This window comes from Paroedura picta, chromosome 1, assembly GCF_049243985.1.
Source record: "Paroedura picta isolate Pp20150507F chromosome 1, Ppicta_v3.0, whole genome shotgun sequence".
Classification (NCBI taxonomy): domain Eukaryota; kingdom Metazoa; phylum Chordata; class Lepidosauria; order Squamata; family Gekkonidae; genus Paroedura; species Paroedura picta.
In genome coordinates, this window is record NC_135369.1 from 81,066,077 (window position 1) to 81,091,518 (window position 25,442).

The following is a 25,442-nucleotide window of genomic DNA, read 5'->3' on the forward strand; positions in this document are numbered from 1 at the left end:
GAGTTTCATTTTTTTATTTCTAAAATATTTTCCTTCAGTGACTATAATGCATCTTGCTGTTTTTTGCAGTACTCTTGTTTGTTTAATGCCTGTTATGGGGGGGGGGGGTCCAGAGGCATTTTGACCTAGAATGAGTGAATAAAAAGGTGAGAGTTACACTGCTGCATTTCTAAAATATTCTCCAGTGTCTGTAATGCATCCCACTGTTTGTTTGTTTTACAGAACTCTTGGTTGTCTAATGCCCATTCTGGCCTGTTCTGGGGTATTTTGGAGGCTTTTTGGCCTGGTAAGGTTTAATAAAGGGTTTCGACCTTTTCATCCCTAAAATATTGTTTTCAAGCCTCTGTAGTACATCCCACTGTTTTGGGGAGGACTGTTTGTTTAATGTCCATTTGAGGCCATTGTGGCTTTTGCTCTATTCCGTTGTTTTGAGATATACTTCTAGCCTAAGAGGGACTGTTTTATCATGGCGGTTTGGATGGCTCTGCTTGATTTACATTCTTTCATGCCCTGACTACTTTACATTGGCTTGGATTGCATTATTGACGTGCTTTTGTTGACACCACAGGTTTTTAGTGAATGGTTTCCTATTCACTTGCTTGATTTTGGTTTAATCATGATCTCTGTGGAGAGCTGGCACAATTTTTCTAAAAATAGAAAAAAGCCCACAAATGTATAATCCCACCCCAAACACACATTATGCAGTTGTACAAGCAGCTTAAGGTATTTAGTCAATCCATGACTCAACCAAAAGTGTTGGGCACTATGAAAGTTCTACCTGCGTTAGCTCGTTCATTCATCAAATGGTTGAAGACTGCTCCATCCCTGCAATTAGGAAAGAGGATCTCCTCCACCCGTAATAGCTCTTCTACTTTTCTTGGAGCCCCGACGTCTTGAGCCTCCATCAAATACCGAAGGCACCAGGCGGGCATCACCTCGGACTCGACTCTACACGCTCCGTGGTCAACATCCCAGCCGCCTACCCCGCCTTGGGGGCGGCGTGGGGGTTACTCGCGGCCAGGGCTGCTGAGGCTGGCCCAGCTCGTCACTCCGAAGCCCGTCCTGAGGCGCTCCCTCCCGAGCCTTGCGCCACGCCGAGGCGCCCCGGATTGGCCGCCTCGCTCCAGGGGGCTTTCCGCAGCCCGCCCCCCACCCACCCTCCAGCCCGGCCCGCTGGCTCCGCCCCTGCCCGGCTTTGGCGCCGAGAGCCGCCGCGCGGGCTGGCCCATGGGCTCGGGCGCCTGGGCCGGGGAGGGCGCTTCGCCAAAGCCTGCGCGCCGGAGCCGGAGAGCGGCCGCCGGGCCGTGTGAGCGGCGCGTCCTGTCCCGTCCCGTCCCGGGCAGCCGCGCCGAGCCATGTACTCGGGCAACAGCAGCGACGGCGGCGAGCGGACGGGCGGCGGCAGCCTGAAGCCCGCGGACGGCGAGCGGCAGCGGCAGCAGCAGGCGGCGCCGGCGGCCGAAGACGCGGGGCCGCCCTTCAGCGGCAGCACCTACGAGCTGCTGGCCCTGCTGGTGGCCGCCATCGGCGTGCTGGGCTTGTGCAACAACGTGCTGGTGCTGGTGCTCTACGCCAAGTTCAAGCGGCTCCGCTCGCCCACCCACCTCTTCCTGGTCAACATCAGCCTGAGCGACCTGCTCGTGTCGCTCTTCGGCGTCAGCCTCACCTTCTTCTCGTGCCTCCGCAGCCGCTGGGTGTGGGACGACGCCGGCTGCGTGTGGGACGGCTTCAGCAGCAGCCTCTTCGGTAAGGGAGCGCGCCGCTCACGCCGCCTGCCCGGCAGCCCCGGGGCCACAGGGCTTCTGTGCCGGTGCGAAGCGCGCCCGGCCCCCGGCCGTGTGTAGAGCAGCCCTGGGGTGCCATCATCGGGCAGCCGCAGTGGGGTTCGTATGGCCGTGTGCCACCGCAGGTTGGGGCTTCCATTTCAAAGCAGGTGCCGTTTCCCTCCCCATTTTAATAAACGGCTGGCACATCTAGCCTGCTGGCCATCCCTGTCTGCCCTTCATGCTTAAACTAAACACTTCAGTAATCTGGGTCACACTTTGAAGAGGCACCCCCCCTCCCCAATTATGAATGCCTGACCCATGGTGTGCTCTGAGCCAGGGTTTGATGCTTAAACCATTCAGACTGAACGGCCCTTCATCATCAGAAAAACGGGGGAATCTGAGCATGTACAGAATGCACTTTTCTCACCATTGAGTGACACCTGCTTGTTCACATGCCTATGACATTGATGATTAAACACTTTGTTGTAATTAACTGAGTTTTGCTCTGTCCTGTTCCAGTAGCTTCAGTATCATCAAGTCACAAATGACTTAGGGCGACCTCAGCAATGGGCTTTCAGGGCCAGTGAGATGAGAAGCAGAGATTCATGGCCAATACCTTCTTCTGAAGAACCTTTCTTGGGGTTCCCCAATCCTGCATAGCTTCAGAGGTCCGACATGATTGGACTATATGCCTTGCTGCCTTCCTTCCCACTAGCTGCAGTACAAAGATAATCTATCCTGCTGCTTGCCAGGTTGGAGCTGTCTTTGGTGGAGAGGCTTCCATAAACACCACACTTTTCACTCCAGGGACTCCCTTTTTATCCCTCTCTTTCTCTTGCTTCTGAATACCAGGAGCCTCTGCTTCTTGAATTCAGCTTTTCCCCATCATAGTTGGTACCACTTTCATTTCTCTGTCACGTACTACTGTCTCTCATCCAGTCGTCTGCTGTTCTGGTATTTTACTTGATCCTTATTCTTGGCTCCCATTTCACTCCTTCCAGTTTATGCAGCAGGAAACACGTCTTTGAAGCAAGAATAATGTGGCATTGGGCAATTTGGCAGAGTGATTGCATTTGAGCATGAGCAGGGTGCCAGTGTGCAGGTGGCCAACAGTACTATGGAGGCTACAGAGAAAGCCCTATTCAGTTGTGGGACAATTCTTTGCGTTCCTTGCATTTCCCCTACTGCTTCCCATTCTTACTTCTACTTAGCCACTCTCCCTGACTCTATTTTGCCAGTCTTCCCATCACAGGATGATGTCCCTGTTTTCTGCTGTCTTCAGTGGACCTGCAAATATCCAACTCTCCAGCATCACTTATACTGCTGCACCAATCACCCAACCTTTCTCAGAATCGCTCCAGGATCACTATTGTTTGTGTATTCATTCTGTTTTCCTTTCTCAGCTGGAGCCTCAGGATATGTTCTTGTGTCCTCATGTATCCACCATTGCTACACATTGTCACCCAAAGCTCCTATTTCGGTTGCAGCCCATCCATCTTTGTTGCCTGTATTGATCTATGTAGCTCCACGTTTACAGTTCATTGCTCTCTTGTCCTTCAGATTGCTCCTCCACACCCATGCTTCCCATAAGGCCTTTGGCATAGCCTTATAACGTATATCCGTAAATGTAATTAAGTTTAAATTTTTTTACCCCACTTTTCTCCCAAGTGAGGTCACAAAGCAACATGTAAATCCATTGGACCACATTCATCCCCCTACCCCTTATCCTTCCTTGTTTTTCCCATTATTGTTACTATTTATTGTTGTATACTTGCCTTGAGGTGGCATACTGAGAAGGCAGAATATAAATCAAATAAATAAATTAAATTACCCACTGTAGATTACAAATGCTCTGTGGACAGGGCCTGTTGTTTTGCCTGTGGACACTTTATCCTGAAGCTGCTTGAACTGGTGGTGGTAGGGAGCAATTTGCAAGATGCTTTCCAATGTATTCTTTTATCCTGTCATTTCCATGATAACTGATCATCTTCTATCCTGTTCCATTCTTCTTTCTCAGCCTAGTTGCATTTTGAAAATATCACAGCCACTCACAACTATGTGTGATAACACAGAATAAAGGGGGGAAAGCTGTTTTTCCAAATATTCTGATTCCTTTTTGTGAAAGTTTAGAAACTGCTGGAAGAGATTATTGTAACGGACTCCAAGCTTTGTTAAAAAAAAAAGTTAATAATGTACTGTGACACCATGTTTCTGGTTTCTATAGCTAAGGGAACAGTGCTAATTTACACATGTGTGAGCATTACTCACATGTATGTCCCTTGGTTTCTCTGTAGATAATCACTCAGAGCTGAAGGAAATCAGCATATGCTCCACGTCATGCATCTCTAGCTTGTATTTGTATGGAGTGCTTCAGATACTCAAAATCCCAATTTTTGCCTGTAATGGGAAAGGGAAGCATCACAAGGGACTTTTGCTCTCAATGACTGGCAGAAGAACACAAGAAGTAATTTCCCTGAAAAATACAGCCGCTGATGTGATGTTGGAGGATGCATATGTTCTGTCCATGGCACCAGTTCTGTCCTTTGGGCATAATCTTAAATATGCACAATTGAACAGTCCTTTGGAAAATGCAACTTGAACCAGGTTCACAAATAAAGTAAATTGGCAGAGAATTGAGGTAGTAGGATGGATTGCAGTCTTCATGTAGGGGATCATATTTTGGAATGCTCTCCTCTGTGGTACTTGAATCATGCACAGAGTGTGGCCTATGTGGAGAAGCAATTAAACTCAGAAGGCCTTGATTGTGTCCATGTGTGTGAAGCATTTAAACACATGAAACTGCTTTTATACTGAGTCAGACCTTTTGTTTATCAAGGTGAATGTTGTTTACTCTGGCTGGCCATTGTTCTCTGGGGTCTCAGATCGAGGTCTTTCACTCACCGCCTAATCATTTTAATTGGAGATGACAGGGCTTGAAACTGGGTTCATTTACACACAAATCAGATGTTCTGTCAGTGAGCCATGGCCCCACTCCAGGGAAGAATGTAAGCCAGTGCTCTTGTACTCTGTTACCTGGCTTACCTTCATACTCACTGCAGTGTATGAACTACACTTACTCTGGTCAAATGTTTTCATGTGAGTTTTCTTAGAATTTTAGTGATTTTGCTTCATTGAAACACAGACATTGCCAGCCTATTGAAAATGCTGAAGAGTTTTAGTGGTCAAGAGGTTAATTTCATAGGCAGTATTTACATGCTCAGATGTTTGCCTTATCTACCAAGGAAACTCAAGTACTAGCTCTTTTTTATGCCATGGTGGAAACCACTAATCCTTCAGCCATAGAACTTCCTGCATTGTGGCAAGTAATCCTGATCTTGTAGTCACAATTACACTGGCTTCTTTCAGGATGTACTTTAATAGTACTTCATGATAGTTTTTTTTTTAAGGCTGTAAGAACAAACAAGATTGTGTAAGCACAGTCATCTTCGAGCAATAGTGTGCTTCTCAGAAATTCTACATTAAATAGACATATGAAAACAGGAAACTTGTTAATGATCCCAGATTATTCATTTGTTTTGGTTCTTGGCACTTGGCTGGCAATGGCTGTGGTCATCCAGGATAGTTTCTGTTTTCGGCGTGTTAACACAAATAGTTGTGATTGCTTCTCTTCACTTCAAAGAAGCATCAGAATCATGGATCCATAGGGCTATGAAGAGTCCCAAAGACATCCCCTTCAGTGCCCTGGCCTGTGTGTTAGCTTCCATATGCATAAGCTTACTACTGTTACAGAAAAACCTTTGTCATCCAAGTTAAAGTCTGACAACAGGCTAGCCAAATCCTGGGTAATTCTGACTGCCAGATTGCCATTGCAACCTGAAGTTTGCTGGCAAAGTCTAAAGTTCTGGTGTCCCTCAGCTTGTAGACTCTGCCATAGAATTTAAAAGAAGGACCAAGGGAAGGGGGAACCTCAACCCTTAAAAGGAATGCCCTTCGAAACATGTAGTCTAGAGCAAATTTGGTGATAGAATGTGCCACAAACAGCTCAGTGGCTGCTGGTTCTTTCCTGCTGTAGCTGGGGAAAGCTGAAAGCAGGCTGGTGGCTTTGCTTAATGAGATGGACAGGGGTAACAGACATTGCCCCAAGAGTGGGAAGGGGGAACAGAGAAGCTGGTTTGGAAAGGAAGTTTTTCAGTGGTATTGGAATCATTCAGAGCAAAAATAATACCCCAAATCACGAGTACTTTTATATTTGGGATTGGTGTACTAATTATATACATGGAATTATGATCCAGATTTACTAAATCACTGAAGTGGAATTCCTGTTTGAAATCTATTCCCCCCCCCCCATCCCTGACACTAGGCTTGAGTTGAAAAGAAAATAATTCTTGGGTATTTTTCTTCCTTCCATTCTAGCTACATAGTAGCCTAGTGGTAGGTAGCAGTTGGCCTGTCAACTTTCGCTTAAACAAGAAAATCTTGAGCCTGCAAAAGCTTATGCTACAACACATATCATTTAGCTGCTGTGGGGTTCTTATTTTTGTTGAGAAATGTAGCATGGCTATCCCATTAATTTAGGCCCCATTTGTTATACTACACAAAACAATCAGTGTATGCAGTGCTTTATGAAGAAGAAGAAGAAGAAGAAGAAGAAGAAGAAGAAGAAGAAGAAGAAGAAGAAGAAGAAAGAAGAAAGAAGAAAGAAGAAAGAAGAAAGAAGAAAGAAGAAAGAAGAAAGAAGAAAGAAGAAGAAGAAGAGGTTCTTATATGCCACATTTCTCTATCAGGAGGAGTCTCAAAGCAGCTTACGTTTGCCTTCTCTTTCCTCTCCCCACAACAGACACCCTGTGAGGTGGGTGAGACTGAGAGATCCCTGATATTACTGCTCAGTCAGAACAGTTTTATCAGTGCTGTAGCAAGCCCAAGGTCACCCAGCTGGCTACATGTGGGGGAGTGCAAAATCGAACCTGGTTCGCCAAATTAGAAGTCCACACTCCTAACCACTACACCAAGACACTTGAGGCTGTCTCATGAAGACAAGTCCCTGCCCTGCAAAGAGCTTGCAATCTAAAATGGGAGACAAGGAAAATGACAGAGAGGTGAGAGAAGATGGAAGTGGAGAAAATGCCATTGAAAAGAACAGACATGTCCATGGGGTTAGTTCCTGCAGGGGAGAAGAAGAATGAAGGAGCTGTGTAAAAGTTTTCAGGTTTTTCCTGGGCTGTATCTCTTCAGGAAAACATCTTCACATGCACAAATGGTTTTGTGCCCCTTGTGAAAGAAGATGAGGAAGAAGCAACTTTGCACTTTATTTCAGGAAGGTATTCCAGGAAAGGCTCTGCTCTGCACAATTAACTGATACTCTTTCCTCTTAGAGTTGGGCCTGACCTGCTTAGAGTTGTGACCTGGTATGAAGCAAATTGTCCCTTTAATAGAGACTTGATATGTGTAAATAGACTTTTGAAGCTATTTGTGGCATGGAGGAAAATAATATAATGTGCTAAACAATGTCTCATTTATTTGTTCTAATTGCAATCAGCAAGTAATTAGCTGAAATCAGTCTTGAAGGGGTGTTGTTAAGCTGTTTAAGCAGCTGAGCTGTATTTGTGTGCTCTCTAGTGGCATCAACTGGTCACTGGAGAGATTGCAAGGAATTCTGAGCTCTGTGCTCTGCTGATTCCTTTGTTGGAACTGAGCTTCTGCCCATTCTCTGCTTCTTCAGGAATAGCAGTTCAGTGTGTGCCTTTGTTGAAGCAAACAAGCAGCCATTAGGCCAGGATTTCATGAAACCCTGGGGTGTCTCAATGGTCCTGGAAGGGTTTCCCAAATGATGGGGATTTAAGCATGTACACGGATATGCTTCCCAACCATATTTTGCACATTCACTCCACTTTGGGGACTTTTCAAAGCCTGAAGAAGGTCTCAGGGGGTTCTCAAAGGTAAAGAGCTGATAGAGGCTGTATTAGGCTCTCAGCTCTCTCTCCATCTTCTGATGTGTGAAACATACTCTACCTGTATCCTAGCTACAAGAGGCTCACAATGTCTTGCTTTTGTAACTACTCTTTTTTGTACTCTGCTTCAGTAAGGAGACTGAAGCCAATTAATATATTTTGTAAATAATCTTTTCCAGTAAAGATTCTGTATTGTAAACATCCAAACGCTCCAAGTCTGGATCTGTGTCTCATCCACAAAGGTAAATAATAACTGCATACTTTCAAAATGCTCTGTTACTCTGCAGCTTTATTTCTCTGAATCATCCTTTCTCAACTTTTTTACTGCTGAGAAACCGCTGAAAAATTCAGGCATCGAGAAACCCCAGAAGTGGCATGATCTTGCAGAATATAGGTCAAAAGAAAACTTGGCGGGGTCTGAGGTGGCCCACTCTAGAAATTCATGACTGGCCCTAGAACTAGTTTAGAAAATGATCCATGTGATTCAGGCAAGTGAATCCAATGAACTTTAAATAATGAAATTGTCCGTAAAGAAGTACAGATGAATAGACAAGGTTGTTTTTAGAAACAAGGTCATTCTGTTCACACAGAATCATTGATGTGTGAAATTACATTCCCATAGAATTTTCCATTTCCCTTAGATGACTTCTACAGCAAAATATTTTTGGTGATTGAACATGCAGGTATCTTAGCACTGTAGCATAGACACAGAGAATTAAGCAAACCAATTTATATGAACCTAAGGTTGCATGAGCCTTGAGAATAGCTGCATCATTTTTAGTCCATAGAGATTATGGTGGCCATCTTGTACTTATTGAACATATTGATCAGTATAACTCTCTCAGTTCAGCACTCAGTTCAGGTAAATGATGGTAGACCTTAGTCTACCATCATTTACCAGAACTGAGTGCTGAACTGAGAGAGTTATAAGAAGAGAGTTATAAAAAGAGAGTTAAAGGTAAAGGTAAAGGTATCCCCTGTGCAAGCACCGAGTCATGTCTGACCCTTGGGGTGACGCCCTCTAGCGTTTTCTTGGCAGACTCAATACGGGGTGGTTTGCCAGTGCCTTCCCCAGTCATTACCATTTACCCCCCAGCAAGCTGGGTACTCATTTTACCAACCTCAGAAGAATGGAAGGCTGAGTCAACCTTGAGCCGGCTGCTGGGATTGAACTCCCAGCCTTATGGGCAAAGCTGTCAGACGGCTGCCTTACCACTCTGCGCCACAAGAGGCTCATAAAAAGAGAGTTACTTCTTAAACAAAACTCCTGTTATAAGGCATCAGGACATGGACTACTGAGGTCCTAATTAGAAGAGTGGTGTACACTTTCTTTACCATACAGTAAAGTAAAATTTGATTGTAGGTTGCAATATGTTTTGGCACAGACCCCTCACCAAAACCCCAGGAGAATGCCAGCTGTCCAGATGGATTAGAGGGGAGGCATGTGATGAACAGCACAGATGCCCCAACATCCAGCAGGTCTGAGCAAACATGATAGTCTGGGTCAGCTAACTTGAACAACCTGTGAATAATCTGCCACATCTTTACATTGACCATGACTATGACTTTGGAGGTGGGCATAGTCCCCTCCCCCTGGTTTCCCCTAGAAATAAACCAATGGAGTGAGTGTTGTGTAGAATTCATTCATTCAAATAATCTATTAAATGTACTCCATATGTTGCTCTTCATACTGTTCCTGACCCGATGGAGCAAGGAGCGGGCATCAAATGTTTAGATTTAGGCTGAGGAATGTATGTAGGTAGCCTAAATTTCTTTTGCCACAAGTCCTTCGACTTCCCAAATGTCTAGGCAGTGCTACTTCAAAGAAGACAGGAAGGAAGGAAAGTATTAGCTTTCCCTCAGAGACCCCCTCCACCCCCTCCCACCTGTAAATGTCCTGGCTGAGAAAAACATAAAGGAAATTGATAATATAATGGCATCTCCTTCAAAGCAGCCATTGTGGGTGGCAGTAAGTATCCCATCTCTTTCTGTATTAGAGTTTTTCTAGCACCTTTTGTCCCTAAACTTGTAGTTGTTAGTTGCAAAGTCGTGTCCGACCCATTGCGACCCCATGGACAATGATCCTCCAGGCCTTCCTGTCCTCTACCATCCCTAAACTATAATGAAGGAAATTCTCCTTCGGTCAGTACATCCTATTGTTGCAAAATTCTCAATGGTGTACCAGTAGGCCAAAATCTGCCTTAAATTGCCAGCTATGATTTTAAGCTACATCCTAAGCACTGAAATTATTTAAAGATGCATTTAAAGCTTAATTTTGTATTACTATGTCATTTACTTCATGTTTGAAATTTACTTTTATTTACTTTTACCACCTCAGATATAGTAGAGGTTATGCTATCTTGCAGCAAGACTGTTTTACAGTTCATACTTCACTCTTCCTTTGCCAGCTGTTGTTCACGGATGATCTACATATGATATATATAAATATAATAATAAAATAAATAAATAAATTGGTGCTCAACTATATAAGAGAGTAAAATTATAGGCATACTTTCCTTTATTTAAGTCTGGGATGTAGGCGCTTACTGGCTGTGGAAAGTCAAGAGGGCCACTTTTCCCTTTGTGTACTACTTTGGGCTCTGTTGGGTGCTAACTGCATACATTATATGGGTGCTAACTAGATGTATTGCTAGTTTCATTGTTTGCTACTATTAGATGCACAGACAAACTGGAGTCTTCTCAGCAACTTTGTTTTTACATTGATGCAAACAGGTAACTGCATTGTGCTCTTTTACTTACCTTGGCAGTGGAAAGTGCCCTTACAACAGCACTGCAGGGTTTTCAAGTCAAGAGTTGTTCAGAGCTGTTCACTGTTGCCAGCCTCTGCATAGCAACCCTGGGCTTTCTTGGTGGTTTTCCATCCTAATCCTGTCCAGGGCAAACTCTGCTTAGTTTCTATGATCCATGTGATTGGGCTAGCCTGGGTCATGCAGGTCAGGGTGCACTTATTTTACATATCTTTAAAATTTGTAGAGTTGCAAGCTAAGAGTGTCAGTAATAATGGTGGGTGCCTGCAGAAGTTCCTGCTTCCTAAAATGGGGTGCTGTTAAAAACCCTTCTACTCATCCCTGTATGAGGTACAACAAGAAAATGAAAACCACTTAAAACAGTTCTCATTTGGATGTTTCATTTCTGCAATGGAAGGCATTTAGGGAAGACTGCTAAAAGGGGGTAGATTTGGTTCTGTCACAAGAGAAGCTGGTTAAGTTCCTAGATTGTTACTTTCTGGTAAGATCTTTCACAGGTATTTGGAGCAGTTTCTTGAAGAACAATCAGTAAAGAACATCTGGAATGTTTTCAGTTTGGGGGATAGATTCAGGTGGGTAGCTGTGTTGGTCTGAAGCAGAAGAACAAATTTTGAGTCCAGTGGCACCAAAAAAGTTTTATTCAAGTTATCAGCTTTCATGTGCATGCACACTTGGAAGAATCACAGAGTTGGAAGAGGCCATATAGGCCCTCCAGTACAACCCCTGATCATTGCAGGATTAGCCTAAAACATCCAGGATAAGTATCTGTCTAACAGCTGCTTGAAGACTGTCAGTGAGGGGGAGCTCACAACCTCCTTAGGCAGTCGATTCCACTGCTGAGCTAATCTGTAAAATTCTTTTTCCTGATAGTTTGCTGATATTGTTGTACACATAGTTTAAATCCATAACTGTGGTTCCTTTCTTCTGTTGCCAATAGGAACCTTTCCCTGCCCTCCTCTAAGTGACAATCTTTCAAATACTTAAAGACAGCAGTCATGTCCCCTCTTAACCTCTTCTCCGGGCTGAACATCCCCAAATCCTTCAGCCTTTCCTCATAGGACTTGGTCCACAGGCCCTGGATCATTTTCATCGCTCTCCTCTGAACCCTCTCAATTTTGTCCACATCCATTTTGAAGTGAGGCCTCCAGAACTACACACTGGACTCCATGTGGGGTCTGACCAATGCAGTATAAATTGGGACTATGACATCTTCAGACTGTAGTATCAGAAGAAGTGTGCATACACATGAAAGCTTATGCCTTGATTAAAACTTTCTTGATCTTAAAGGTACCGCTGGACTCAACCTTTATTCTTCAGTTGGGGGGATAAAGATCTACATACCTAAAGGACCTACTTTACATTCCCATAGCCCAGCTACCATCCTCAAGTTGTTACTTACTGCTTATTCCATTTAAGGCAATCCACCTGGCATCAACCAGAACCCATGTCTTCTCCACTGTAGCTCCAACTGAAGGAAAAATACACCGCCTTTAGATGTTCTTAGAAGGTGCTGCAAGGTCATTTTGGGAAGAATTTAGGAGTGGAGGTATAGAAGTCAAAATATAAATAAATAGAGGAGGATTTTGTTGATTTTAAAGTATGATGTTTATTCATTATCATTGGTAATCTGCCTTTAACCACAAGGAAAGGTAGGACATAAATAATTACCTAAACAAATAACACTTCGGGTTGTATCAATCTATGCTGGCAAATTCCACAACTGCCACCACAAATATCATGCTGTTCATTAGGGTCCTCCATGGCCTGGGCATTTTGTTGAGATCAGTGAACTGTGCTGGGGGAGAGGAAAGTTTTATTATTCGACCAAACTTTTTGTCTGTATAGTTAAGGTATGGGGGTGGCTTAAAAAAAAGATCACTAGACTTTTTGGTGTACTACAAGGAATAAAAAGTGAAGAACTCGGATGTGTTTTTTTTAATCCCTTACTTAGTGTTTCATGTGTATGAGTTCCATTTACCAAGAGTTTCATCCTCTTCTCTCTCTTTTTTAAATGGTTCTCAGCAGGAAAGAGGCATGGAAAAAGAATCAGAGACCTTGAAAACAAACAAACAATGCCATAAAAGCAAGCAACCTATATCCAACCCAGTAATCTGTTTTATGAGATGATAATAATAAGGCCATTTTCAGTGGTGTGTCCTCTGATAACATGGAGAGTGATATCAAGAAGATACTGAAAAAGAGGGCAGCAGGTTGGAGAATGGCACTTTGAATATATACAGGAAAGAGGCAGGAAAGATTACTGGGATAATTTGGTCATGGGAAAAGTGGGCAATTCTTAAGCCATTCCATACGTGAAAGCGGAAGTAGGTGAGGGATTATGTGGCGCATTTTCTTGGTAGCGCAGAAGGTCCGAAGTTCAATCTCCAGTTAAAGGGAGTAGGTAGTAGGTGATGTGAAAGACCTCTGAAGAGCTGCTGTCAGTCTGAGTGGACATCACTGACCCTGTTGGATGAAAGGTCTGATTTGGTGTAAGGCAGCTTCACATGTCATTTATTCAACTATTACCATGAAGAGACATTATGATAGAAAGTAAAAAAAACTATTTCAGATAAGGACATTTCTGAAAAAATTGACCAATGACATTTCAAGTGTTTGGGTTACAGACACTAAATCAGCTACATCTTCAAATTTAGTCCATACCTATTTTGCTTTGGTAGGAAAAAGGGTCACTCATCAAATGGCACATCTAGCTGATAAAACCTTCCTGAGCCTTCCAAGCAAGGGCTTTTGCACAATCTGAGTTATCTGCAGGAAATGAATCTTTGGTAATGATTTGAACTACCAAGTCACTGTGCTCTATAAATAGCATGCTGATTGTACTTTAGGATGAGGTGTATTACAGCTAACCATCATAGTGTAGAGATTTCTGTTTTCAGGAAGAAAAGCAGAGGATGTTATAAGGTGCAGCCCTGTTCACCCATAGTATGCCAAGTGGTGTTACACAGGGTTTCCTGCAGAAACTGATTTCTATATCCCTTTTGGATCAGTACACAGCATAGATAGATACCATAGCCTTGCAAGGGAGAGAAAGTTAGTCATGAATATGTGAAAGAGCAGCAAGTATAGAATTGGGTTGCTTTTGATTTACAGAACTGAACAGGACTTAACTTTCCTTGAAGCCCATTACAAGAGTGCTTGTCTAAGGCAGGGCGATATTTAGCTCTTGCATTCCTAAACCTTGAAAGCTGTGGGGCATTAAGAATAAATACTTGCAGTGATTTCTGTGAGCTGTAAATCCTTAAATAAATGAGAGCATTGAGTGGTTCTCAAACCTTTTTGGGCCACTGCCCCTTGCTTCCATAAACTCATCCCCTGTGCCCCTTGCCCTACTCTACAAAAGCGGAATAGCAGTTTGTATGATGCACTAAGGAAGACAATAACATTTAGAAGAGTTGACAAATTGGAGTACTGTTTGCCAGCATGGTTAATCATAAATGTGAACACTATAGCTGAAGGGGCCCACCTCCAGCACCCCTTTGCCTTCCCCTTCTTAACTCCCTCTGAGGTAATCCCATTGTCCCTCAGGGAGCCCACTTGGGGAACCACTGCCCTAAGAAGAGGGTAACATGTTTCCCAGCACACGCTCCATGTCTTTTCTCTGTTAACATGTATCTTCTGGCCATTTGAACTCAAGGGCAATTTCATGTTTCCAAGTATGTTGTGATGTAGGACCAGGGAAAACATCAAGATTGTGGTATATGATTGTGTAGTGGTGGTAAGCCTTGCCTTTACTATCAAGACCAATGGGTAGGATTCCTTTTGGACCCTAATCTGGAGAACTGACTTTGATTCCCCATTCCTCCACATGCATCCAGCTGGGTGACCATCTCTTAGAGCTCTCTCAGCCACACCTACCTCGCAAGGATCACTTCTGCTCCAGGGATTTGCCCCAATGCGCCGCTCATCCAGTGGCAGGGCAAATTCCCAGTTCCACTCAACATTGACTCCAGGCCAGGGCTGTCCCACACCTGTCCTGACTCAGACATTCAGTTGCCCCGCAGCAAGGGAATGTTCCCTTTTTTGCCCCAGGTGACAATGAGGCCTCTGTCGAGCATGGGCTGTCTGGAAGGGAAGCGTTGGGCCATCTTGGCCCAGCTCTTCCCTACCCACCTGGGGCATTTTTTAATTTTTAAAAATGTGGTATAGAGATGTAATGCAGTGGTCCCCAACCTTTTTCCAGCTGGGGACCAGCGGGGCAACTGCCCCGCCCGCGCAGCACGCATGCACGGCCGGGCCGTGCATGTGCGCATGGCCCATGTGCGCATGCGCGGCGCTGATTCCCTCTCCCCGCCCTCCCGCAGTAAGAAGCTTTCCGGGCTGCAAGCTTGTGGCCCGGGGAAGTTTTTTATTGTGGGGGGGTGGGGAGAGGGAACCGCGGCCCGGCGCCCTGGCCTTCGCGGCCCGGCACCGGGCCGCGGACCGCAGGTTGGGGACCACTGATGTAATGCAATACATGTTCTTAAAAATAAAAACCACAGGGTCACACTGTCCCATAGCATGGTGGAACCTCACTGCTCTGGCTCCCTTGCAGCCGCACAAATCTGGAGCCGATGAGGTGCACTGGGCCAAATGTTCCCCCATGGGAGATCAGGAAGAAGCAGTGCAACCTGTCCTGAGGCAAACGCCAGGCTGCAACAAGGCATGACAGTCATTGTGCAGTAAAGGTCAGGGTGTCTGTTGTGGGGATAAGAAGGGAAGGTCATTGTAGGCTTCTTAGAACAGAGGTAGTCAAACTGCAGCCCTCCAGTTGTCCATGGACTGCAATTCCCATGCTGGCAGGAACTCATGGGAATTGTAGTCCATGGACATCTGGAGGGCCGCAGTTTGACTACCCCTGTCTTAGAGACTCCTTCAGGGAGTAAAAAGCAGGATATAAAAACCAACTCTTCTAAAACGTAATTTAGAATTATTGACCAAGACAGAATTTCCTTTTTGTCTCTACAGGAATTGTCTCAGTTATGACTCTCACTGTCCTGGCCTATGAACGTTACATGAGAATAGTGCATGCCAGAGTGATTGACTTTTCATGGTCCTGGCGGGCTATCACGTACATCTGGCTCTATTCATTAGCCTGGACAGGAGCGCCTCTCCTGGGCTGGAACCACTACACACTGGAGATCCATGGTCTCAGTTGCTCGTTGGACTGGAGGTCCAAAGAGCCCAACGATGCTTCGTTTGTTCTCTTTTTCTTTCTTGGCTGCCTGGTGGTTCCTGTCGCAGTCATGGCCTACTGCTACGGACACATTCTCTATGCAATACGGATGGTAAGTTGATTAAAGCAAGGGCTGGTCACTGAGTACTTGAAATGAGCTAATGTGGCATGGATTTCTAAAAAGTGAACCAAAATGGTCCTCCTCATGAACGGCTTTTAAAATGACCAGCGCGGATAACAGGATTTGCCTCTTTCATGGGCCAGTAAATCAGTGGACTGGTGACCTGTGACTTGTAGGACTATGCAAGGTACTCCCTCACCATTGTAGCTGTTGTGTGCCTACCACTCATGTGCTTTCCACTCCCAGAGGGGCTGCATATTCGACTGATGAGTGCCATCACACAGGTCATTGTGGCGGTAGCTGGAGGGGGGATGCTGCTTTGTGGGGGAGATGGGGCATGAATAGCAGCAGAGCTGCTTTCACCCTTTTTTTCAGCTTGTGCCAACACGCCTCTCTTCAACTGCATGCTCTTATTTTATTGAGGTTATTGTTACCCACCATGAAGTGTTTGTGGGAGTGGTGGGCTAAAAGCCCCATGATAAATAAATGTGCTGGAAAAGCTCATCTTTCCATTGAATGAGCTTCTCAGCCTGCTCAGCAATCTTGCTGGCATGTAGACCTTCTGCTGTGTGAGAGGCTGAAGGCAGCCCTTGAGTCCATTTTGCAGTCTTTTCACCAGGGCACGCTCCGCTCCTGGAACTACATCTCCACATCCTGCAGTTGGCTCCAGAAAGGAGTCATGTCCTCACAAGGCATTTGGATCATGGAGATGACAAGAACTAGAGTTGCAGTGTCAGATGAGAGAATTTCTGTGTAGTTCGTATAGGACTTCCACAGTCTGAGGGATGGTTAACCACTCTTCCTGGGAGAGCTGGCTCTCTTCCTGAATTATCTCTGTCAGAGGTCAAGACGCTCTTCCGTTCCACCAAGTGCTCAAGCACAGCACAGGTGGAGTTCCGGGAAGTGCTCATGGCACAGATCAGGCAGTGCACCAGCACACTTATCAGTGTCTGCTTCTCAAAACAGACTGAATTACCTGGGATGCCTGTCAAGCCACAGAGCCAAACATGGATTTAATGCAGTGCTTAAGTGCTTTAAACAAGGAGTCCCAGAGCCAAATGTAGAGGTCTGTTTTTCTTTTCATGGGATTTCATTTTTACATTATTGATTATTGTGGCATTCATGTTTCTGTTTATTACATTGCACCTTTGATTGTCATGCTCAAATTTGTACTCTCAGTCCTGTTTTTGTGTTGCTGTTCTCTCTCCCCTCTATATTGTGTTCTTGAATTAGGAAAATTGGCATGATTCCTGTTTCAAAATCTACCCTTCTGTCTCCAACTGAAAGATCACCCTAGACTGCATTCTGATTTATGCCAATTTCTGACTAGAGTCCTGGTTTGAGAAAGGAGTGCTAGACAGGGAAACAAGAGGTCTGCCACCTTTCTGTTCGGCATCATAGATGGTGCACAGGTGCCGTGAAGAGGAATGGAGAGATGAGGGCTCCACCAGGTCCCCTTGACATTCCCAAAGGCTGGATCGTCCTCTGACGGTGCTGAGAGAGGTTATGCCCACATTCTTTCGTGAAAAAACATGATCAGCTGACAATGAGTCCTCATTAATAATATCTAAAGGGTAGAGAATTGAATATTTTACTCATAAAAATATCTGTCACTTGATGCCTTTTCTTTTATATTCCCAGCTTCGTTGTGTTGAAGATTTACAGACTGTTCAAGTGATCAAAATCCTAAGATATGAAAAGAAAGTAGCCAAAATGTGCTTTCTGATGATAGCCACTTTTTTCATTTGTTGGACGCCATATGCCGTGGTCTCTCTTCTGATGGCCTATGGGTATGGCCACCTTATAACCCCGACAGTGGCTATTATCCCTTCTTTCTTTGCCAAATCGAGCACCGCCTACAACCCAGTTATCTACATCTTCATGAGCAGAAAGGTAAGCATTCCTAAAGGAGCACATTGACACAGGTTGCAAGTTTTGTATCTGATTCAGTCTGCTACTCTCAGCTAACATATTTTTGTTCACCGGCAGAAGAGATTACCTTCCCTTCCACGCAGCATGCAGATCCCATCATAGAGGAGAAAACTGCCAGTTCTTAATTCTGCCTTGTGTGGAAGAAGAACAATTTTAAGTAGACTTCAGGGTTAAAGTCTCACACTGGTGGAGGTCTGCAGTATTCCATTGCGGATGAGATTAGGAACTGCCAATAGGTGTAGGGCATGGGAATTGTATTGGCTAGGTAAGGAATTCTTGGAAGCCTTGGGCTGGATCCCACCAATCATTTCTACTGACAGAAGGTAGGGAGAGGAAACAATTTTTAATGATTTCTTTCTCCCTTGGGCCACGGCAGACCCTATGAATCTTCCTCATGCTGTTACTGGAGTTCCCTTAACCCCATAAAATAGCATTTTGTGCTGGGGGCAATAAGAGAGCTACTTTCTGTCTATGCTAACTTCTAGTGGGATACAAGCCCTTGGTCCGTCATAAAAGAAGCAATAGAAGACCAAAGATGCAGTTAAGCCTTTTGGGGTTTTTTTTTTTGTCTATATAAGGAAAGAGACAAATTGCAGCAAGCTATAAGATCCATTGGTGTCAATTAGACTACTCTCTAAAATGGCTGCTACCTATGGTGAAATGGCTTACAGCCTGTCACTCTGCTACTAACTAGTTCGCTGAGATAGCTAATCTGTATAGGGTGCTTTATTGAGCAACACAGAAGAAATTACAAACAATAATATTGGTCCACACAAAATCCAAAAGCAATAACAAAATCTGTATTACCTTTAATTAAGACCAACCAAATTGCCGTAAAACATTGTAAGAGCGTTCAAGCTGATGGACAAGTTGAAGGACTGCAATCTGGATTTTCAGATAGTCAGGTGGATAGGGCATTGGTTAGAGAACCGCACAGTCCTGCCCTGAGAACATGATGCAATTTAATAAAGATAAATGTAAAGTTCTGCATCTGGGTCAGAAAAATGAAAAGCTTGCCTACTGGGTGGGGGAAACGCTTCTAGGTAACACTGTGTGTGAACGAGACCTTGGAGTACTTGTGGATTGTAAACTAAACATGAGCAGGCAGTGTGATGCAGCAGTAAAAAAGGTGAATGCCATTTTGGGCTGTATCAACAGGGGCATCACATCAAAATCACAAGATGTCATAGTCCCATTGTATACGGCACTGGTCAGACCACACCTGGAGTACTGTGTGCAGTTCTGGAGGCCTCACTTCAAGAAGGACGTAGATAAAATTGAAAGGGTACAGAGGAGAGCGACGAAGATGATCTGGGGCCAAGGGACCAAGCCCTATAAAGATAGGTTGAGGGACTTGGGAATGTTCAGCCTGGAGAAAAGGAGGTTGAGAGGGGACATGATAGCCCTCTTTAAGTATTTGAAAGGTTGTCATTTGGAGGAGGGCAGGATGCTGTTTCTGTTGGCTGCAGAGGAGAGGACACACCGTAATGGGTTTAAACTTCAAGTACAACGATATAGGCTAGATATCAGGAAAAAATATTTTCACAGTCAGAGTAGTTCAGCAGTGGAATAGGCTGCCTAAGGAGGTGGTGAGCTCCCCCTCACTGGAAGTCTTCAAGCAAAGGTTGGATACACACTTTTCTTGGATGCTTTAGGATGCTTAGAGCTGATCTTGCGTAGAGCAGGGGGTTGGACTAGATGGCCTGTATGGCCCCTTCCAACTCTATGATTCTATGATTCTAAGCCACCAGAATTTTCATCCGGTTGGGTGAAACAAAAGTTTAAAGAAGATTGGAGGGTATGAAGCAGATTTTTTGGGGGTCATGATGTTATGGCCTGATTCAGCTTGAGAGCAGTAATGTGGCTGTTTGTATTCAGAGCTTCCGTGCACTCGGATCTGATATGCTAAGAATACTGTGACATCACAATCATAGCATGATCTGTATTGGCTGGGATCACACTGTGGAGAGGAAGCCCCAGGTTTTTGTTTAATGACCATGGGGGAGCAACAGAAACACAAATGAGGCAGAGAGCCATAAATAAATGCGATAAAAGTATTTTTTGAAGGAAGGATGGGCATTTCTCTACTATAACTCCCTTTTGTTCCCCAAATTATTGCAAGTCAAAATTTTGTGCAATTCTAAACCTAAATGTATGAGCCTCTTGTGGCGCAAAGTGGTAAGGCAGCCGTCTGAAAGCTCTGCCCATGAGGCTGGGAGTTCAATCCCAGCAGCCGGCTCAAGGTTGACTCAGCCTTCCATCCTTCCGAGGTCGGTAAAATGAGTACCCAGCTTGCTGGGAGGTAAACGGTAATGACTGGGGAAGGCACTGGCAAACCACCCCATATTGAGTCTGCCATGAAAACGCTGGAGGGCGTCACCCCAAGGGTCAGACATGACTCGGTGCTTGCACAGGGGATACCTTTACCTTTACCTTTAAACCTAAATGTATTAAAATCATGGATGAACTTCATCTCCGAAGTATTTTCTTTGTGGTGTTTGAACTCTATAAACTAGATCAGTTTTCTGTTATTCTAACCACATGCAGAGAACAGATAATTTCAGATTATGAGATGTCTGATAAGATGATGCGGTTGGCGCCATTAAAATGTCTTACCCAGATACTTATAGTTTTGAAAATACTGATGGCCAGAGTGATGCTAAAATGAATGTGAATACTCTACATAGTATCATGTGCTTAGAAAACTTCTCAAGAAGAGAAATCTCAAGAAGAGACATAATTGCATTATGTCTGAATGTATTCAGTAGGATCTGTCACTAATCCGATAGAGTATCCATGTCACCCTTGAAAGAGCTGCATTGGATTGTCGCTGTCATTTTCCTTTCTGCCTAGTTTCGACGATGCCTTCTGCAACTCTTCTGTGTTCGCCTCCTGAAATTCCAAAGGACCTTGAAAGACAGACCAGCAGTAGAGAGTGAAAAGCCAATAAGGCCCATAGTCATGTCCCAGAAAGCAGGGGACAGGCCCAAGAAGAAAGTGACCTTCAGCTCTTCTTCCATCATTTTCATTATTACCAGTGATGATGTGCATCCCATAGAAAATGGTACCAAACATGCAGGCACAAAGGTCAATGTAATCCAAGTGAAGCCACTATAGCAGGCTGTATTTGACTGCTGTTGGAAGTAAAGTGGACTTTTGCCAACCAAATTGTTCTGGTTAATAATTCCTCTTGGGCTGGTTATCTGTGGCACAATTAAGAAAAAAGCAACACTTTGGGGTCGTAAAATATGGCAGTAATTGGGTGACTTGTGAGCATGTTAATGATTGTGACTGTCTAAATAATGACATTTCAAAAAAAGATGGCCTTTTTTATTGAGAATATTTATTTTTCCATATCATGTCTTGTTTACATAGCACTTGCTGCACTGTAGACGTTCCAAGGAAATAAAAGAACTTCTGAAATAGCTAATGGTTTTGTCTGTAGAACCTCATTGATTTAAAAAAATATTATATTTGAATACATTGTTAGATCACAAGCTCGTCTCAACTAGTGTACAGGCCATGCTGTCTCAAACACTTGACAAGAAAGAGAGAGAGAGAGAAGGAGAGAGAGAGTGGTGACTTGTAGGCCAAGTTGGTGACTCATGCATAAAATGAGGACAGGCCAGAAACAACAGAAGATTATATCTTTGTTGAGCACATCTTTTCTCCCTCAACATCTAAATCAGTTATGAGAAGTGAGCTGAGCTGCAAAGTACGTGAGTGGTGAGGCCATATTAAATACAGCTGTGCTGAAGCAGTAACTATGTGGAATATATTTAGGGAGCAAAGGGTAATTTTCAAGGCAACAGTGCAGCAAGTTGAAAAAGGTTTCTGAATGTTTGTTGAAAGGACAGGCACTGATGGAGCTGTAGGCTTCTGGTGGAGGGAAAAGATGTTCAAAATATATACATGATGATTCAGAGGGCCAAACCATGTTCCCAGCAGGATGTGTGCAGGGACTACTGCACATTGCAAGGACTTTCCAGTGGTGGGCTGCCAGTGGGCTCTCCCATGGTGACATATTGCGCTCACTGTACAGCATCCTTATTGGAGAGAACCAGGACACCCAAATATTGGTGGAAGGCTAGTGTGGCTAAAAGCTCCCAAATACCCCCAAATTTTACTTCCTCCATAGAAATGAAAAAAACATTCGTTCACATAAGCAAAAGTGAAGATTGTATTGGCGAATGACATTAGAGTAAGGATGAAACCAATTCTCTGCCCTTGGCTGGTGACAGAGGCCATTGACTTGCAATTCTTTTTCTGACCAACAGAGCCGTACCCTGGGTCATATTTCTTGGCCCCCAAAAGGATGTGTTGGGATGTTGGGGGAAAGTGTTGCATATCAGATGAAGAATAGTTGCTTCTTATATGCCACTTTTCTCAAAGTGGCTTACAATCACCTTTCCTTTCCTCTCCCCACAACAGACACCCTGTGAGGTGGGTGAGGCTGAGAGAGCCCTGATATCGCTGCTCGGTCAGAACAGTTTTATCAGTGCCATGGCGAGCCCAAGGTCACCCAGCTGGTTGCATGTGGGGGAGGGGGAATCAAACCAGGCTCACCAGATTAGAAGTCCACACTCCTAACCACTACACCAAGCTGCCTCTCATAGTGTTTGTAACCCTCGGTTTTATGATGTAAACAACTCAGCACTCCAATATCTCTATGAAATTAGTAATATTCTCTTACCAAGAGGAAACCAGGGATTGTTCATAGCCATTGGATATGAATACAAGTTAAAAACCTGTTAGCCCAAAACCATTATTTTTTTCAAAATCTTGAATTTAAAATGCCAGGGCAAAATTCTTGGGCTCACCAAGAATTCTTGAAGGTGTTTCAGAAACATGACTTTCAGATACTGCTTCAGCACAGTCCAATAAAGGAGGTTTGGCTAACTGCCCAAGGAGTTTGCATTTCAAGGAGGCTATTAGAATTTCAGCAGTTCCAGGATGTCACTAGGGCTGAGTTCAGCACTTCCTATTGAACATCATACCTGAAGAGGGATTTCCTTAAGCCAAACCCAGGGCTCTTTAAATGCCTATCTGAAACTTCATAGAGGCACAGACAATCGCAGCCAAAGCGTGTGCTGCCTATTTGTTGCTCCAGACTGTTCTCCATTTTTAAAAAGCACTTCCTGTCCCCCAGAAGAAGGGAGAGGGAGGCGGGTGCAAGGGCGGGGCATTGGAGGTGGAGGCAATACTTCTTTGCATCCATGCCTTTCTTTTGCTGGTGGCCTGCTGGTTGTCCGCTGGGGGAAAGGGCTGTTAGTTTGATGAATCCACTTTATGCGATTCCCCAACTAGCGCTTTAAAATGTTGGATGTAGTGAGCAGTTTGCTGGCCAGACGTGGGAGGTTGGTGATGTCATGCGGAGCAGCTGGAATATAGCATCTTCACAAGGTAAGCATTTCACTATATTCATTGCATGCAGAAAAGCCCCTAGTGTTGGAGTCACAGTCCTGCCCTGGCAGGCTTAAGTAAGATGGTTTGCAGATGAGGATAAACCAAAATAACACAGAGACTGTGATAACAGGAAGATCAATGTTCCCCATATGCTGCAACACTCATGTAAATAGTAAGGCCTCAACCTGTATTTGACTCATTGGCAAGATCCTTCTATTAAAATCAATTATCAGGATCCCTCCAAATAATGAGAAGAGGGTTATTTTAAAATAATGCTAGATTGTTAGTAAATGGCAGTTGTGTTGCCCCCTTTCCTTCATGTGAAATACACTTTTATTTTGCTTCAGAATTATTGTTTTATTTATATGATGAAATTTCAGTTGCTGAGTTGATTGATTCATGTGACTCACTAAGATCTCTTTGATCAGGTAGGATGGCCACTAAGAAAAAGGCTTAGGGCGTGTCTGTTTCATATAGTCACACAAGTGTTGACGTCTGCTGGACAATATCATCCGTTTTTCTGCTGAGATTGTACAGAGATCTATCTACATGCTAACTTTTTTAGGAATGTGAATTCTGTGTCTGCTATACAAGCGGGTAAATGTTGAGTTCAGTTCAGATTTAACAGAACAGATTAATGCTGAAGACTTTTTGCATTAGACTGTTAAATCTATAAAAGCTCTACTTCCCGCTCTGCCAGGACTATGAGGAAGCCAGAGGAAGTGGTTTTTCCTTTTCTCTGCCAGGACCATAAATGCAACACTAACTGCATGGATCATAACATGCCGATCTTATGAATACTATTTTGGCTGCCAGTGTGTTTTCATGCTCAATGTAAAGTGCTGGTTTTAAACTTTACACTATTTAAAGGTCTTGGCCAGAATGCTTAAAGGGCTGTTTTCTCCCATGTGAAGCTACCAAAATGTAAAAATCTTCCAATCCTGCTTTCATTTGCCTCCAGCTTTGATGGTGGTGGTGGTGGGGGGGGGGTTCAGCAGTGGAAACTGAGACTCTGGTATTTATTCCCAAGACATATGAAAACAGTTTTCAGGAGAGCCAGCTAGGTGTAGTAGTTAAGAGTGGTGGCTTCTAATCTGGTGAGCCAGGTTTGATTCCCCGCTCCCCCACATCCAGCCAGCTGGATGACCTTGGGCTTGACACAGCATTGAGAGACTCCTGGTAGAGAAAAGCGGCATGTAAAAACCAACTCTTCCTTTTCTTATTCTTTTTTGTGGTCATCTTCTTGCTTCGTTGGGAGGCTTTTTAATTGACTACATTTGGCTTTAGATTTGATTTCTGCTCATTGCCTTGTAGGGTTCTTAAATCTAATGGTGATCTAGAAGAGTTTTAAATACACAAATACAATGAGTGATCTCTCATCAAGTTATAGTACTAGCTGTGAGTGCAAATATTTAGGCTGGGTGCACCAGAATTTTTGCAGGACAATATTACCTCCAAGGCAGCAAAAGTAAAGGTCATATCTGAAAGACAATTTGAAATGTATTGCCCTCTGTTAGATTTTCAGAACTCATCTTAAAATTGCTGAGGAGATGAGCTATTGAAAGGACATTGAGCCTGGTTCGGAAAATAAGCTCCGTTGAGGCCTTAATTGTAGCTGTGATTCATTTTTTAACAGTTACTTTCTCCTCAAAGTAGCTTTAAAATACATCATGATCAAGAAATAACTACTTTGTAGCATGCTGAAAGGAACTGAGTAGAAGAAAAGCAAAACCAGAGATTGGTGCGGTTTGTAGGCCAATCCTAACGCTAGTCGCCCCTTAAAAGAGAGAATTTAACAGATAGGTAAGAAGCAGGCTAACCATGCTGCTTACACTGTCAAACCCTCAGCTCAGTCATTTCCAATTCAAATAATTAAGGGTTCTGTGAGCCCAAAGCAGCTTCCCAGAGAGGATGCTACCTGCTCCGTCCATGCATGATTCACTGGAAATGAAAACAAGCAAGTCTGCCCAATCTTATTACCTCATTCAGGCACTCCTGATTGGGGGGGGGGGGGGCTGCATGATACATCTCTGGATGATTCTCTGCTCTGGGCTTGCCTCTCTTCAAAAATGAGAACACATGAAGAACCATCGAATGGCTTCATAACAGCATACCTTAAGTACCATAACACATCCTCAGCTCCTCTAAATCCTGGGGAAACAGTCACCTTGGGCTGGAGTGAAATGCATTATTATCAGCCACCTGAGGAAACAAAAAAGTCTTCGCCTGTTGGTGAAATATACTGATAAGAAGACATGAATATCCTTGGGAGGAAGTTCCAAAGTTTTGGTGCCACAACCACAATGACCCTTTTTCAGGTTGCCACCCAGGCAAATGCCAGTGCAAACTTTGGAGGTTTCAAAGATG

General features: G+C 44.1%; 1 protein-coding gene across 1 annotated transcript; it reads left to right on the plus strand.

The window, feature by feature from the left end:
* The first annotated feature begins 1,048 nt into the window (after window positions 1–1,048).
* OPN3 (opsin 3) lies at window positions 1,049–21,130 on the plus strand. Its single transcript, XM_077344994.1, has 4 exons — window positions 1,049–1,746; window positions 15,409–15,728; window positions 17,379–17,630; window positions 20,523–21,130. The coding sequence occupies exons 1-4, from the start codon at window positions 1,356–1,358 to the stop codon at window positions 20,784–20,786; spliced, it is 1,227 nt and encodes a 408-aa protein (XP_077201109.1). The 5' UTR covers window positions 1,049–1,355; the 3' UTR covers window positions 20,787–21,130.
* The last annotated feature ends 4,312 nt before the right edge of the window (window positions 21,131–25,442 follow it).

What these genes read in the sequence shown, in the direction of transcription:
- OPN3 (XM_077344994.1), top strand. Translation starts at nt 1,356, where the DNA reads ATGTACTCGGGCAACAGCAGCGACGGCGGCGAGCGGACGGGCGGCGGC. An exon ending in CTTCAGCAGCAGCCTCTTCG is followed by an intron (nt 1,747 to 15,408) that starts GTAAGGGAGCGC and finishes TTGTCTCTACAG; the next exon opens with GAATTGTCTCAGTTATGACT. An exon ending in TTCTCTATGCAATACGGATG is followed by an intron (nt 15,729 to 17,378) that starts GTAAGTTGATTA and finishes TTATATTCCCAG; the next exon opens with CTTCGTTGTGTTGAAGATTT.